At 36.0% G+C, this 17,946-nt stretch overlaps 1 protein-coding gene across 1 annotated transcript in view; it reads left to right on the top strand.

Annotated features, from left to right (window-relative positions):
- The window catches only part of FOXP2 (forkhead box P2), a 336,972-nt gene that overhangs the window by 212,166 nt on the left and 106,860 nt on the right, over positions 1-17,946 (top strand). Inside the window, exon 4 of the mRNA XM_042872472.1 lies at positions 4,235-4,324. Within this exon, the coding sequence (XP_042728406.1) occupies positions 4,235-4,324 (90 nt within the window). The remainder of the gene's footprint in view (positions 1-4,234; positions 4,325-17,946) is intronic.

The raw sequence follows: 17,946 nt of genomic DNA, 5'->3' as shown, positions 1-17,946 counted from the left end.
AGTGCTACCAGCGAGATGACTCTTGTTTGACATATGCAGCCATTTGGAAAGTTATTTAATGTTCAGAAACTTATTTTTTTGTTCAGCTGGAATGTTAGAGTATGCAGCCATACGAGAAAAATAAAACAGGGATTTGGAGTTAGAAAAAGGACAGAATCTGGTTGTCTTCTGGCAAGATTTTTGGTTCTGGTTATCTGCAAAGCATACACCTCTTGTCAGTATAAATAGGGAGTGCCTGTATAAACATTCTTGTTTCGCCTGTTCCACATAATAGTTTCTTGTATCATATTTCTTTTGACCTCGCTATCTGAAACCAATTACAGGAGATCTATTTGGGCTGCATCTATTTTCATAAGAAGCCTAGGCAGCAGTGTTTTTCTCAGAGATGAATATCAACATCAAATATGCTTCTGAGTGCTTTGTTATTTATGTTTCAGAGAGATTTTGTAGCCTTCAGCTCTCAAGAATGTGTCACGCTGTGCTGTTTATACATTGACGATATTAATGGGCGTAGATGTCATTTTTCATTTTTGCGACTCAAATGCAACAGGCTGATAGGTTAAACATTCCTATTTTTAAAGGAAAGATATGAGTGACATCTGTTTCCTAAAAATACACTTATGTTGACTTTATAAAAAAACAACATGATCACTTTACTTCCTTTTAGTGGCAACTTTCACTTTATTAAAATGAGAAAACTTTTACAAATGATTCTAAGACATTCTTAAATCAGATATGACGGTTTGGAATACAAAATAAAAGCAAGTTGTGTCTCCTAGAATTATTTCCAACAAATTACAAAATCTACTGCAATTTATCAAGTTTAATAGAGTGAGTTATATGCAATTAATTTCATTTTAGTTCTGCTTACATTTCAGCTATGCCAAAGCTGTGCAGTAAATATTAAGAAGTAGTGTTCCCTATAAATATTTTACTAGAAGACACAGTGAGTTCTGGAAACCATATGCCCAAATTTCCTGCTTATACAGACGCTACTTAAAGCATTATAATGATTTTCATTTGCATTATTAAAATTATTTCTAATCCTCGGTTCTTTTTGTTGTTTTTGTCTATGTTTGTTTTTTTTTTGTTGTTGTTTTTTTTTTGTATTGTTTTACTAGTTTATATAGCTCAATTTAGGAAAAGTACCTACCAAATGTAGGCTGTTAATTTGAGGTAGGACACAACATGATTTTGATCTGCCAGACTTACAAACATCTGCTAGTTTGTCTTCACTGAACTGCTTTTAGACCACAGCTTATTATCAAATTAGTGCATTGAAGAGATGATATGTGGGATTGGGGCTTGCTTTAAGTGTACAAGTTAAACTATTAATTTTGAAAGACACTTTCAAGCTGTCAATTTGTTTTGCAAAGATGCAGTGGCAGTGAATGAATTGGTAGAATTGAATGTTCTACAGTCTCATAGTCCTCACATATGAATAATGTCAGTAATAATTCTTTGAAATGAACGATGTGTTTCTGGGAGGTTGTTTACGAGGTAGCAGTATCTAAAGTTAAGTGGCACACTGGGAGGAAAAAGTACTATATGACAACGTCTATAAGAACAAAGGCTGACAGTGATTTCTCCTTATGAGTTTTAAATCATCTCTGATCTCTTGAAATTGTTTTCTGTTCTTTTTCTGTCTCCGGTGTTTACAGTAATCTAAACTGCCACAATAAGATCACTGAAGTATTCAGGTAGTCATCATTTGTAAGTCATTCTGTATTAAAAGATGAGCCTTTACTCCTTTAAAAATATCTCAACCAGCGTATATAAATCAAAATAATTTAAGTAGAAGAGGCTTTTGTGCAAACATATCCTGTTGTGCTGTCTTGCTTCTTCATAAAGTGGGACTCTTTGTAGTTAGTGGTAGGAATTCATATTTTCTTACACTGATTCCATGGGAGTATGCAAGCCACAATTGGAAATTATACTGGCTAGCTTAAATATAAGCCACATCATACTATAATCCTCTCATTTTCAAGTACTCTAAATGTACAGCTTTACCAGATGCTTGCTTGCTTCTTTTTTGTATTGGCGTGAGATGACTCTACTGCTGAGGGGGATGAGGACACTGAAACAACTTGCAGTGACAGTATGCATTGGCATTAGAGAATTGCACTTTCTTTCCCATATAAAGCCCATGTAATGAATTTTCTGCTACTGTCATAAATAAAAAAATAATTATTTTATGGGTGTTTTTTCCCCAATCATCTAATTCTGGATCTCTTCAGTTGTTCTTGTAGCAAAATTCTTCTGTTTGGGGAGGGTGGTTTCGCTGTACAGCCTCCTATTAATTCGGAAGCGCAATAGTTTTCTCTCATTCAATCAAATTTCCCTTTCAGACGGTTCTAAAGATTAGGAAGGATTATAAATTTGCTGTAGATCTTCTGTTCATGCACTTATTCCATGTTTTCTGTTTAAACGTATGCAAGATCTTGGGACCAGTTCCTGGTGCCCCCAAAATCAACTGATATTTATCTCTGGTCTCAGACAGAGCAGGGCCGCCCTTCAGGGTCTGCTCAAGAGCTGTGAGTGCAGAAAAGATTACACTGTTCACACAGGAAACCAGGCATCCAGTGACTCCTTAGTAACAAAATATTTCAAGTGCACTTTGAAATATGTTAACTTTTATTTATTTTTGGAGGGGAAAAGCTAGTTATGTGTGTCTGGTTGCTTAGGTTCGGAGGAATGTATAGTCTTTGTAAAGCTGACCTGTAATTACTTGAGAATTTGATGAAACAATAAGGGGATTGTTGTGAGAATGTCTCCAAATGTTAAAAGTATGCTCTGCAAACTTTGTACCAGAGCCTTCTACAGGGAGACGAATCAATGTTGTTAGGAGATGGTGCTAGTGCATTCAGTTTGTTTACTTTGGTTTTCTGTGTCTGCCTGCCTCCTCAGAAAACTTGCTTGGAGCCAGACTGTAGCAGCCCTCTCTCTGTCTTTTCATAATTGATCAGGGGATGACTGCTTTCCCTGAGGGTTAAGACGTGGCAACTTTTTCTGTTTGCTCAGCATCTCAATGCAGTAGTTCAAACATTGTTCACACCAGCTGGCAGTGTAATGCCATATGCACATCTTGTCAAAGCAACTGTTGTCATGGATACTAGAAACTATCTTAAAAACCAGCTCATTTGAGTCTAATCAAAATTGTACCTTTCTTTATCAGTTGGGAATCTTTATTATTTTAGGGAATGTTGATCAAATCGCCTTTTTTGAAGTGTTTTCTATGTACAGTGCGTTTTGACTAACGTAAAGAATAGGGTGATGCATCGTAAAACTGCAGGTTCTATTTACTGGACTGATTTTTAAAGAAAAAGAGTAGGCAGTTTCACTGTAAATGTCCCTTTGTTTTTCATTTCTTAATAAATATCATTTTATAATACTTGGCATTTAAAAAATTTTACAAGGAAAAATAATGTTTAGCCTTCCTTGGCTAAATTGAGCGTTTGTTTACTTTTCACATGTTTAACTGTATTTTGCTGAGTTGGAATGAAAACACAAAATAAATGAAAACATTTTATATTTTGATTGGGATGCTGTCATCCCAGAGCCTGCTCTGATTGGCTGGAGAATAATTTCTTTGTTCTCCGATTTCCCTAAAAATGCAAATTAAAACCACTCATTTTTATTTGGCATTAAAACTGCACTTTATTTTGTCAAAGGAGAGGTTTCTCCTTGAATTGTAAGTACAAAAATTGTTTTTAATCTTCAATGAATATCCTTATTAATTCGCTTTCAAGATAATCTGATGTTGATTTGTCAAATTTAATTACAGCTTCCGGTAACACTTGAAGTCTACTTGCTTTTGCTTCAAAATTGTAATATGAAAATGCAAATTGAATGATAATTTACAAGGGAGTGGGCATTTTAGTTGAACACTCAAAGACAAGTTCCTTGTGGAAATGAGGCTATTGATGCAGTTTATGATTTTTCCTCTTCAAGCACTTTAAACAAATTAACTTTATTTCCTGCAGGATTTCATGTACATCCATAAATCCATAAATTCTAGTGAAGTCCTATATGCATACTTTCAGAGGACCTTTTTTATGCTTCAAGTAAAACAAATGCAAACTGGCTCCTGAAATCTAGCAAATACACATCAAAGATTGCATTTGTTTGATTGGACTTTTACCTAACATTAACAATGATTAACTCATCTCTTTCTAGGAAATGGCGGAACTTATTTACATTTTTTTTTTTTTTTTTTTTTAATATGAACTTTTAGGCACTCCAGGCAGCAAGACAGCTGCTTTTACAGCAACAGACAAGTGGACTGAAGTCTCCTAAAGGCACTGATAAACAGAGACCACTGCAGGTTAGTAAAGGATCATTGCCTTTGGGGCCTCACTTGGAAGGAAGAGTGCTGTGCTTGCTCACACGTGTGGTGTGTGTGTTGGTGCCTGTGCTCTGATGCCGAGTGCTGCGTATTTGTACAAAGGAGGAGGTAGCCCTTCACGCTGGTGACTTTTAATTCACAGGCAGAATTTATCAGAAGGTAGAAAGGCGTTTTGTGATTATAGATACTTGAAAGGTCTGTTACAATAAACATCTGTGCGGATTGAGTTGAATAGCTATGGCTCTAATGAATTATTGATAGGTATGTTGCAAGATTGGCACGATATGTTTATATATATACATAGATTAAATTGTAAAAGTAGCTGTGTTAAGATGAGGAGTGAAATGGTACCCAGGAAGAAATAAGCAAGACAGGCTATCAATACTATATGCAAGTGACAAATGGTAAATTATTCAGGAAGTACCAACAGCATGAATTTATAGAAGAGTTGCTTCTGTGTTTTGAAAAAACATGGCATAGCTTTTCACACTTGGATGCTGTTGGGCTTCAGATATTTTGGGGGAGATTAAGCACTGAATAATTATTTTAAATTCATCATTGGTAAGAATACTGTACTGTTTGCAGATGGGAAGCATTTTATTTTTGAAAATTTTTTGAGGTTTTAGGTCATTTGTTATGAATTCTGAGTTTGAAATTGCATTCTTCTGACAAAACTGGTTCTCTCATGGCATATAGACTGTGTTTAGCGGTTTTTAATTGCTGAATTGCAGTTTGTTGCAGACAAAGGGTGATCATAAGTGATAGTTTTGTTTTGTTTAGTAAATAAGTATAACACCTACCTTTGGGAATCCCTCCTTTTTGACAGAATAACATTTTTTAAAAATCTGGTTTTTAGTTTTAGTGGAGCATAATGGAGGGAGAGCTCCAGACATTACAATTTGTCTAATCTTGCATCGGTGGAACAATGTAAAGTTTGTTAACCTGTGCAATTTTTGTGTACAGTTTACATACTCCTCTTTTTCTTGGTGAAATTTCATGAAGGAATGGTAGGCACGGCACACAATTTCATATTTCACATCATCTCTCTTCAAATTTACTTTTAAAGCTCAAAACCAAAGGAAAACATCAGAAAGCAAATAAAGAAAATGGAAAAAAAAAACAACCAACAACTAAAATAACATAAAAACCCAAACATCTCAAGTTAGCATTCTGCCATGCTATACTTGTAGTCCAATCTGGAGGTGTAGAGTCCTGGGACCATCTCAGCTTCCCTCTACTCAGTTTTGACTTCACTTTGCTAATCTCTTCTGGGCTGCGGGCACGCAAGAAAAATAGTCGTAAATCCAGCAGCTTATGAATTGTGTATTTTTCTAAATTTTCAGAAGGGAAATTGGTGACCCTGAAGGGTCGAATCGTAAAGATAATTGATTTAATGAATATGGTGAAAGTAGTTCCCCCAGCTCCTTATTCTGAAAGGCAAGGTCTGTACAGGGAGTGTTCAAGGTCCTTCTAGCCTGAGGTATCTAAATAGGCCTACACCAGATCCTAAGAGAATTATATGGAACAAGCAAAAGTGTCAGTTTTCCCAGTATATTTTTGTCAGCGATGCTAGCTTACTCTAAATCTCCAACTTGTAAACTGCAGCATTTCGATAGCTCCCTACATCTCTGTTTATATCTTCCACCCATTGGTGAATCTTTTCAAGGCTGAAGGGATGTGGGGATGCACTACTTGTGGTAGGCATTGATGAAAGGAAAGAAAACCATCTCTGGAGACAAAGGCAGTCACACAGTCAACCCAAAGGGATGATGAGATGGGGAAAGGAAGTCTTGTGCTTTCCTACTCCCACGGGACTAACCTTGGCCTGATGCCTTATAAATGTCATGGGCTGGTGTATTATAGAGATGGCTTGTATTTTGTCTTTGCCAAGAAGGTTCAGTGCCTCATGGGCCATACTTACGAGGCAGGAAGAAGCAAATAAAGCAAATAATTTTCTTTTCAAAATTGTTACGTGCTCCCTAAAGCCAAGATTATTGCTCTTGTTTTCCAACTTTTCCTTTGATGATCAGTATGTGTTCAGTGCCTGTCATTAGCCTTGGACACTTCATTTGGTTCGTTTTTATATGAGAGGAAAATGGAATATGCTTCCAGACTTTGGTTTATGTATCAAATAACATGTAAATTCAGGTATGAGCGCACTCCGTTTTAATTTTCTTCTTTAGTGGAAAGGATGTATAAAGATTTTGAAAATGAGTCCTTGGAGCTTTTCTATTTCTGTCTTTTACTGTTACTGCAGAGCTTTTCATTGTTCATTATGGAGTGGAAATTCACATTTTGAGCATCGTGATGCCTGTTTAACCAAATACTGTAATATGGGTCATAAACTTGTACATTACTATTATTTTATTATGCCAGATTTAATGGTAACTTTGGCCAAAATCTCCTAGCAGTAGGAATTGCAAAATATGTATAAGTAATTTGGGGTTTATAAGATAAAAAAAGATGAAAAATGCTTGTGTTTGTGCTTAAGGAAACAGACTTCTCTCAGTATTTGAAAATATTTTCATATTAGTGCATGTCTAATTTCCGATAATTTCAGACCATTTTACTAATGTAGCAACCGGAGATATGGTAGAACTGTATTATAAATCTATTAAAAACCTTATAAAAATTTTAAAACTGCCTCACACATCTGCAAGCAAATGTGGGTATTAGGTAATCCTTGCCATTGCACTTCTCATGTGCTCCATATTTTGATGTAAACTGCACTATTGTTCCATGTGCCAAAAAGGAAAAATGGTATTAATTTTAGTAGCCATCTTGTATTTGAAGGATATCTGGGGGAAGGTACCATATGCTGCATTTATACATGTTCTCCCTGTTATTCTGTAATGTATCAAGTATTTTAGTGACCTACAGCAGCTACTAGCTAATCAGCAAGTTGAAAACTTATTGAAGAAACCTTCAAATTTGTGTCCACAACTTTGCAAAAACAGGGTGTTCGGTAAGTGGCCAAGTTCTACTGTTTTTTTACCAAGGGGATGATTTTAGAGAACCTCTGGGATTTTTCTTCAACACTGTGAATGTTTTTTATATGCTTCTCATGAAAAATCTTTTTAAACTGATTTAACTGATTTAAACCGATATGCTTGCCGTATGATTGATTTTAAAAGAGAAGTGTTCTGGTTAGCAAATCCATTTGTATTAGTTTTTAATGCAAAAAAAATCGTTATCTAGTAGTTTTCCCATATTTTTTCAAGGGGTAGTGGTTTACATTTAGATAGTTATACAGAGATGTATACTAGAGAGTTAACAGTATACTAGCAAAGATTATCCTTTTGTGCAGACGTTTATCTTGATCTACTATTACTTTCTGATTTACATTTTTCTGGGTTTCAGACTGCAGATGGCATAATCATTAGCATGTCTTAGGCAAAACAGAGGAGAAAAACATCCCATCTGACAAGCTTGAGTACCAATTGTAGTAGCGATTTTACTTTCATGTATAGATACCCAAATAAGTGTGTTTGAAGGATGTTTATATATGCCAGTCATGACACTGATGCATCAAGTGGATCCAGTCAGTACATGCATTGGTTGATGACATATTTCAGAATAGCTAAGGCAGGTTTGGGATGGGAGCTGAAGATAATGTTAACCTGAGTATAATAAGATAATAGCATTTACTTGGAAAAGTTACTGCCGTAAGTAAGGTTAAGGTTTCCATAGTACAGATTTTTGTTTTACCGTATTTTCTGGAAAAGGTGTGATTGAGGTGTGGTGAAGAGAGCTGACCTCTTTCATGGATTTCAATCCATATTACTGCATTTCTGCAGTAAGTAATAGGGGGAAAACATCAGTTTGGTTCTTACAACCTGTAGATCATTCTCCTGTGGCAGGAAGTAACGGTCCTTATGGCTCACAAGAATCTCATGTCATCTAGCCTGGGCTGTGACTCTGGCAGCTTTGTCGTTCTCCTTACACTGACAGTTGTGAGAAAGACTTGAGCAAAGCACAAGCATAATTTAAAGGTAAATGCTAAGAGTTACCACAGGTGGGTGTTCATGTACAGCACTACAATTTCTCTTCCACGTAGGCAAATCCTTGTGTTTAGACTCATCTGCTCACAATACTGATACTGTTGTAGGTTACACAGCATAGGGATTTGGACAGTTAGTTGTAATGTTATTTGTTTTTGCCAAAGAGCTATGAAAAGCTTAGCTATTTCTGTTACCTATACTGCCTCCATTGAAGTAGTTTATTTTCATAAAGTCAGAACTTTATCTTGGTTAGAATAAATAGGTAACTGTCTCCAATCCCTTAAGTTAGTATATCAACAATGAACTAGATAGTTATTTTTTCCTTCATATTAGTAGGTCTTTTGTTTCAACATTAGTACTAATGCATTCTGTATTAGGATGGCATGTCAGGAAATCATGACTCCTGGAATCAAATGGTTAAGCTCAGTGTGTACCAAGCCTGTTGTATAAATATCATGCTGTATGGCATGTTGAGTTGTTAAGGTAAGCTTTGTTTATTTAGCATGAGCACTTCACTGAAGTGCAATCATTTGATAAAATTTGGGCAAGTAAGTATACATTTCAGTTTAATTACCTAATCTTTTTTGCATTTAGCTATCAGAAACACTTTAAAAAATATATATATAGGCAAAGCATATTATATAGGCATAAGCATAGATTTCAAATGATCTTGTGCTCTGATTTGACAAAGTCCATTGATCGTAGAAAATAATGTTATGGATAAAAAAATAGGGAAAATAATTACATTGAAAAACCCTTAATATTTAGAATATTATATGGTGTCTGAGATTTGAATAGATTTTAGATAGCAATGGGAAAGAGAAGATATTAGTGGTGAACACGAACTATATATAGTATAAACTATAGAGAGTGAAAGACAAAGGAGTGGATCAGCTATTGTGGGTACACTCTTTTCTCCTCTTCTTGGAGAATTTAGCATGAAGATATTCATAGTCTGTTTCAGGGAATGTATCTGCCTAATTTCCTTGCTTCTGTGCTACTCTTTTAGTTTGGTCATCTCCCTTTGGATCTGTAGTTGAGTCTGAATGAATTTAAAATTCATTGCACGTAATAAATTAGCAAACATATCATTAATATTGTAACTTTTAGTTACTTTTTTTAAACATATGTAAGGAGCTGTTGGAAGATAAGAAATTGGGAATTGAGTAAAAATAAGCAAAAAGCAGTGCTTTTAAATGTTGTCCTCTGATTTAACATGCACTGACTGCAACTGAGCTGTGCAAGTAGAAAGTAGGTAAAAAAAGTTTCAGTTTAAAAAGGGCAAAAACAGTTACGGGTTTAACTTAGATTGAGTTTTCTTTTTTATGTTCAACACAAATAGAAACAAATCCAGCTGGTCTCAAACTCTTTCCAAAAACTGTGTGCTACATATTTCTGTTTATCTAATGCTTGCTACTAAGCATAGGAAGTAGGAGGATTTTGTACATGCTAGAAAGCACTGATTTAGAAAAATGCAAATTCCTAATATAGAGTGTAAGAGGAGAGTAGTGATAAACAGTCTTTTTCCCTCTTGAGTATAATTCTGGAGGAAATATGTGGCCTACATATAAGCATACATTGAGGCTTGGGGTAAATTAAATTTGGAGGATAGCTGCTAGAAAGGCATAAGTCCAATTTTTCCTTGTAAGTCTGTTAGGAGGAATACACAGTTATCCTCTAAGGTGCAGAAATTTGCATCAGTGATACCCACTCAAAAGACAAGGATAACCCCAAGAGATGGAGAGAGAAGGCGAGAAATTATTTTTAGGTGAGGTGAGGCATAGAGGGAAGGGAAATAGCTGTGTTCAAACTTCTGGTGATGTAGGAGACAAGAGGTCCATTTAAGGCAGAGGAATGTATACAGTAGTAAAAAAAATGCTGGTTAAAACTCTGATTTACAATGGAAGTGTCCGTGATAACATTTTGTTGGGAAGTCCAAATTTATATAGATACAAATCCACTCTACAAAACCTACATAGTGTGGAGATCAGCTCTTCATCACAAAAGCAAGTGCTGCAGTATAAAAATTTGGGGAGACATAGGAAAGAAGCATTATGCAAGTTGTGTTTACTGAATATGCAGAATACTAATTAGGATTACAATATTATCAGAGATTTCAGGAGGCATGTTAATATTAGACATATGTCTGTGCAGCAGGCTGATGTGTCATTCCATTACTGTCACCTTCATCTTCTGTCACCTACTGTCACCTTCACTATCACACCTTTCCACCTTCATCTCGTGCTGATTCTGATTCTGTAAGAATTTTTGAGGGACTGGGAGGAGAGGGGAGATGAAGCCCAAACGCACATACTCCATTTATTCAGAAAGGAAAAATTCTGGGGAGAACTTTTTGCTTCAGTTTTTATGTAGCAAACCGGCAGATGCATCTTTTCCTCATTCTGCAGGAGTGTAGTCTGTATCCTGTCTCATATCAGTTAATATTACTACATATGGGAAGGATGGGCTAGTTTTTCTATGCTGAATGATGGCAGTCCATGCCCTACGGAGAAGTGCCTTTGCCTTGCAAGAACATCTGGGGAGCCCTGTCCCCTGCCAGTCAAGTGCCTGCACCATCGCTTCTCTGCTGTGTGCATTGTGATAGGAGGTGGAGGACTCTTTAAGGTAATTCTGGCTCATGCAGTGGTCCTGATTGGCCTGATTCTTACCAGCTGGCTCATTGCCCGGACCAGCGGGTGGAGAGCTCTGGGGGGCGCATGAATGCTTCCCTCATAGTGAGTGGCTCTGTTAAAGGGCCTGCTCCCAGGCAGGTCCCTAATTATACCACTTTAGAATCACACCACTCCAGCAAGATGCTCTTTATACTCTTGAGATTAAAAAAAAATACTCTAGTGTCCCAATGCAGGAAAAAGAACTGAACAAAATATTTTATGAATATTCTGGCCACATGTAGATATTTTGAAACTTTCAAGGTAGATTACTGTTAAGCCTCTGTTTTTTTCACAGGTGGCTTTTTTCATTTCAGCTGGCAATTAGAAAAGTAAAGAAAATTTTCTAACAATCTAAAAATTCTATGACTAAATGGTGAAGATAACAGCGAATGCACCTTTCCACATATGTGAACGTCCAGTCTCCCTGTTTAGCCATCCCAACCTCCACCGTGCAGATAACTTTTATTTATAAATTGTTATCTTGAAATTTTCTAGTCATCTAGACAGTATTTTCTAGTAATTAAATACTATGTAGAAAGATTTTTTTTTAGTTTGTGCGTTCAAGGGGACTTTATTGGAGACACGAGGAGCAGGCTAATGAGGAATCTAAATGAAAGCCAAGATTAGTGCTGGTGTTAGTTTTGGTTTATCTTCATTTTGAATAGAATTAAATTAAAATTATCTGAATGAACATGCATAAACATTATACCGTAGTATACAGGAAGAGTATGTGAGTGAAGCTGAAGCAGCAGTCATATGGTGGATTGGGAAAACACATCAGCGCATCTTGTACAAACTGTTGGGGAAGGGGGTTGTCCGACAATTGCCTCTTTGATGTTCTAGACCTTTTTATGCCTTCTTATGCTTCTAATATAATTTTCTTGAGACAGACAGATGAGGGTGTTATGAAATAGAATTAATGGTGAAAAATATACTAAAGACTACTTTAGTGTTTTGCTACTTGATTATGTGAAGCTTTCAAATGCAATTGTAAGATAATAATGTGTACAAAGGAAACCGTATGCTGTGCCAACAGTATCAATATACTTCAAGGATCTTACTACAAACCTAATGTGCAGATGAAGAATGAGATTTCTCCCCTATGTGTTCACAATAAATCCGTTTGTTTACGAAATAATGCCTTCAGTATGATAGAAAAGGCAGCCTTATAACTTTAAGGAGAATCAATAGAGTAACACAACATGCCAGAAAAAAATATCAAAATGAACTCTGTACTTACAAAAGCAGTCATTTCCAAATTGAGGCAGCTGTAATCTAGCTTGCAGATTTGGTCTATAGGTTTCATGCTTAAAAGAGAGAGATTTCTCGAAGTACAATATGGTATGAAGTCATCCACAAAACAGTGTGCTTTTCTGCTTCAAAATCTGTTCAGGATCCCATGGCAAACCTGTTTGAGGGCATGCCTGTGAAATGGAAGTAATACTGCAAATTCAGATGTGAATGGTGATTGATTCTTGTCTGTGTGTACATACACATATATATATCCAGGCTGCTCCAAAGGCTCAGCTCAGAGGGCAGCTCTGAAAGTAATTCCTCCTATTTTATAATGATGGTCCATCACATCAGAGGTGGATGTTGGTGGTAAGGCAGTAGAGGTTGAACCTTCCCATCAGTATTCCATTACATGTTGTTGCTGTCGGACAGATGGCAGCAGAGGGGCATTCTCACAAAATGGCATCTGACATGGAAGGCACATATGAAGCAAGGGTGTGTCATTGAATTCCTCTGAGTGAGAAAAATTGCACACACTGATATTCATCAGTGCTTGATGAACACTTCTGGTGGCCAGCCAGTGGATGTGAGAGCACCGTGAGATGGCGGATGTTATTGTGCTCTTTGTATCTATTGTAGTTTTTAAGGAAATAAATAGGAGGCATTACTTTCAGAACAGCCTACCTATTCAAAAGTTTCAATTAGGAAGAGTTGAAGCAATATTCTGAGTGAGAAAAGAGTAACTTAACTACAAGTCTGACATAACAATTGGAACCACATGAAATGAAATTAGGGAGGGAGGGAGTGATCACAAGAGGCTTTCTACAATATAAAGTAATAAATTCGAATCACGAACAGAATTTAAAAAGTAATTCTAATGAATTTTAGAAAGTACAGCAAAATACAAGGCCGTATGTCTAGGACTTAGGGCACATTTCTGCCTTAAACTTGTGTTCATCCTTTACAATGTAAAAGAAAGAGAAAAGCTTGGTTTATTAGTTTCTATGTAACTGTGAACTACCAGTGATATGACATAGATGAGAATGCACAATCTTAAATGAATTTTAAAAGGTGTTTCCAATCAAAACAGGGAAGTGTTAAGGCTGTTTCTGAGTGATATCTGTGAGACCTCATCTGAAATAGTGGAAAATATTAGGACATGGTTTAGTGGGCATGGTGTTGATGGACTAAGTGATCTTAGCGGTCTTTTCCAGCCTTAATGATTCTATAAAAATAATCAAGCCACTAAATTTCTGGTTCTTAATTTAGAAATACTATCCATATGGGGTCTATTGAAAGATTCAAGGTTCACATACTGATGCTCTGCATTTCCATGGGATAACAGTCTCTCATCATTTTGAGTATGATGGCTAGCGTAGCACACTTACTCTATCCCTCCAGTTAATGCATAAATTCTGTGTAAATGGTTATGACATTTAAACCCAGAAAGGTTTTATTCAGTCTAGATGCATAGGCTGGAAGGTTGTGATTTCTTTATGCCATTTGGGCCAAGAGGCAACCTTTGGAAAGGAAGAAGCATCTTTTATATTTCTTAAGCAGAATTAAGTGTGAGAACGTAAATAAATAAACTGTGGCAAAGAAAGCTTTTAATTGTTCAGAGAAAATAGTTTTTGGGACACTGCTCTGTTGGAAGAGGTGAAGCTTGAGGAGCTTAGAAAAGGAACTAATATGAGAAGAAGTGCACCAATGTAAAAACCTGAAAACTCAGCCTCTTGTACTCCTGTGGATTTTTTTATGTCATTCTTTTTTGTTTTGTTTCTGTTTTTAAAGTAGGGAGTCATTGAAAACAGTAGCAAAATTCTGGGGAACAGATTTTTTTTAAGCAAACTACACCAAATAAATTGAATTGAAAAAGATTTTAAATCTCCTTAAAACTTGAGCATATACATGAAATGCCTTAAAGGGTATGACGGTTTGATTATTTTTTTCAAAAGTAAACTTTATTTCTTGTGTATTTATGACTTGTTTCATGAACAGAAAACTCTGATGAGTAGATTGTAAATGTCATTTGTTTAAATATAGATTACATACCCAATATTTTATCTGTTTTAATTCACTTTCAGTGCATGACTGTGTGGGATACTTATAATCTCACTAGCTGGATCACAATGAAAAATAATGATTTATGTAACAAAAAGTAATTATTTATGTAGACGTTATCTAAGTAGTGATATCTTCCATATTGTTTTGGATGGTCTATTTTTTCAAGTTATTAGATACAAAAATGTATTGGCTTCATCATAATTATTGGTAAAACAGAGAAGAAATACCTTCAAATTAGTAAATATGGGCAGTTTTTAATTAGAAGACATTTACTGTACAATTAATTTACTTTTCTCTGCAATAAACATGCTGATGAAAGAGGCAAAATTAAAAATACTTCTTTTTCTTCCCCAAATACCCACTTTTATAATGTTTTAGAGTACAGTGTTGAGGTGATTGTCTCACGGTACTTGAAAATGCAGTGGATTAGTCTAACAGCCCACTGATGAGATCATTATTATTGCAGCCATTTTAGGGCCTGGCATATGACATGACCCAACAAGTCTCAGAGCCAAGATTAAGAGAGGGGTCTCTTTTCCATGTTGGGAAAGTCGCACTAATTTAGCATCTTGCAAAGTGGTTTAGTCTAGGAAAATGTTTGTTTTGGGTGGGAAATACTTTTATAGAGTTGTCTGAGTGATTATTTAATCATTGTAATTAGACTAAGTTGCTATAGCTTGTATTGTAATCCTTCAGTGATACTTCTAGAAACAAATATTCTAGAAGTGATTCTTTAGAATACTTTCATTTAATGAACATCAGTGATATTAATTCAGACTTAATTCTTGTGATAAATAATATCCTTAAATGCATTCAGATATAACACCATATCAATAGTTGTTAAGAATAATATTCATATGTATATATGTATGTATAGATAGATTATAGATAGATACATTGGGTTTCAGTAATGTAGTTCATGATAAATTAAATGGCAAAAGTTGCCAATTGTTTTTAATGTTTGGATTACCAATATACAGTACTTAGCAGATTTTGTTATCCTGCATATCTGATGTATTTTTTTTTTCTATATGTATAGTAGGTGGGAAATTACTGGTAGTATTTCTGAAATTATTGAGGAGTAATAGCGTTATTGATAAAATAAATTCTAGTGTAACAAAATCCCACAGAAAGAGATTATACCATTATTACATGCGGAATTGATTAGCTCTTACACAAAAACTCAGAACCACAGAGTGGCTGTGGTTGGCAGGGGCCCATGGGTCCATCCGACCCAACCCCTGCTGTGCAGGGACAACCAGAGCAGGGTGCCCAGGCCCACGTCCAAGCAGCTTCTGAAGGTCTGTCTCCGAGGAGGAGTCTCAAAATCTGGGCAGTCTTTACCAGAGCCCCATCACCTGCACAGCACAGAAGTGCTTCTGATGTTCAGAGGAAACCTTCTGCATTCCAGTTTGTGCCTGTCGCTTTCTGGCCTGGCACTGGGTGCTATTGACCTGAGCCTGGCTCATTCCTCTTTCCACTCATCATTCAGATATTTGTACGTATTGATAGGATCCCCCTGAGCTTCCTCTTCTTGGGGCTGAACAGTCCCAGCTCCCTCAGCCAGTCCTCAAAGGAAAGGTACCGGTCCATTCGTCATTTTGGTGACTCTCTGTTGGACTTTCTCTCTAGTATATCCAAATATCTCTTACACTGGAGGCTGCAAAACTGGACACAGAACTTCAGGCACTCTAAATGGTTTTAGTGCTATCAGTATTGGTGAGTTAAGATCTGATGTATCAGAGAAGTTGATGCATACCATTTACACAGAAAATGTTTCTAGTTTACTCAGAATCCTTGGGAAGAATTTCAGGGAAGAATCCTTGCTATTCAGATCACTTCTTTTCCCAGTGAAACTGTCAACAAGAATTCTAAAAAGATTTTGAAAATGTTCACTTTACCTGACAAATGTTTCCTGTTTTTCTTGTTTTCTTTTTTTCCTTATTTGTAAACATAATTAGCTTTAAGCCTTCAGAATGCTTCTGCTACTGCAGTGCAGCAAGTAGGTCTTCCCATTTTATTTATGGGAGTTCTAAGTGTTGTAGTGTTGTGATTTTAATTTCATTACTACTGATTATTTATTGAATTTTAAATTCCATAAAAATGTATCTTATATATAATCATAGACAGTGTGCTTTCTGTCCTAGAGAAAAAAAAAATGATGAACTGTCAGTTTTGACAAGCACTGGTCTAGACAGTAGGCTTGAGTAGCAGTCCACAGCTAAACACCCTCTATTTTTATATTTTTAAACTTAAAATGCATGAGATTATGTGAATATCATCCTTAGTATTGATGTCATTGTTAGTATGAAACTTCTGTTATTCATTTTTTTAATATTTTATTATTTTTGCTATTGTAATTAGACTTTTTTCTACGATGTTTTTGGAGGATTTTGTTGTTGTTTTTTTAACTATTTTAGTGACTCTTTGTGTTGGGCATTTGAGTCTTACTGTATTAATAACTGTACACAATTTTATTATGCTCACATTTCCAGAGGTTGTACACTGTATTCTGGCAATAATAGCAGAGTACTACAAGAAAGAAAGAATTGCAGGGCCATACGGAGACATGCATCAATGACAGATCCATTGAAGTGGGACCGAACTGCAGGCAGCAAGTTTATACTCATACATCTTTGAGTTTATTTCATGCCTAACTGTGCAAGCACAAGCATAGGTGTACATTATTTACACTTTTTGGAGTATAACAAAATCCAGTGGCTCACGCTTTGAATAGTACTGGGCAAAGGAGAATAAGATATGATCTGTACAGATCCCAAGATATCTCTACTCTTTTATCATCCCTCCAGTTTATCTGATCCATCCTTCTTGTTTTATCGTTGCAGAGTTGACTTTTAGCTATAGCTACAAGGGATGATTGTTCGTAGGACATAATTGCACCCTTGCAGTTTGAAGAGTAAAAGACATGAACTTGAGCTAAAAGGATGACGTAACAACATGTAGCTGTACATTGACTCAAAATGCAAGTAAAAATTAATGGAAGAAAAAATCACTTAAATACTGCTAAATACAAAATGCAAATTCCTTATTTTCATAGTCTTAAAACCTGAGCCTGTTCCAGTGCTCTGTCACCCTTACCGTGAAGCAGTTTCTTTGAAAATTGGTGTGGAACTTCCAGTGCTCCAGTTAAAGGCTGTTTCCCCTTGTCCTGTCCTCACAGACTGCTGAAAAGAGGTTGGCCAAGTCCCTTTGACTCCCACACTTACATTAATAAGGTCTCCTCTGAGTCTTTTCTCAAGGCTGAACGCACTCAGGTCTGTCAACCTTTCTTTTAAGAGAGATGCTCCAGGCCCTTTAGCATCTTCATTTTGCTAGCCATAATTACTCTACATTGTGGCGGAAAGATTGTATTAATCTGATTAAGCTTAAATTGGATCCTCAGGTGATCTTAAGTTATTTAGCCACTTTTAACACCACAGTGTCAATCAGTTACTCGGTATGTCTAGATCTGAAAGTTAGTAGCCATAGAAGTAGCCATATAATAGGCATAGAGAAATGTAGCAAACTTATTAAAACTTCCTTATGACAAGGTAAAAATGAACAATCTGAAAAAATGGGATGGGATGGAATGGAATGGAATGGAATGGAATGGAATGGAATGGAATGGAAT

The sequence above is a fragment of the Lagopus leucura genome, unplaced genomic scaffold (genome assembly GCF_019238085.1).
Source record: "Lagopus leucura isolate 7727_CA_CO unplaced genomic scaffold, USGS_WTPT01 Super-Scaffold_100008, whole genome shotgun sequence".
NCBI lineage: Eukaryota > Metazoa > Chordata > Aves > Galliformes > Phasianidae > Lagopus > Lagopus leucura.
Note: the sequence above shows the minus strand (reverse complement) of the source record. Positions and strands in the feature narration are given on the sequence as shown.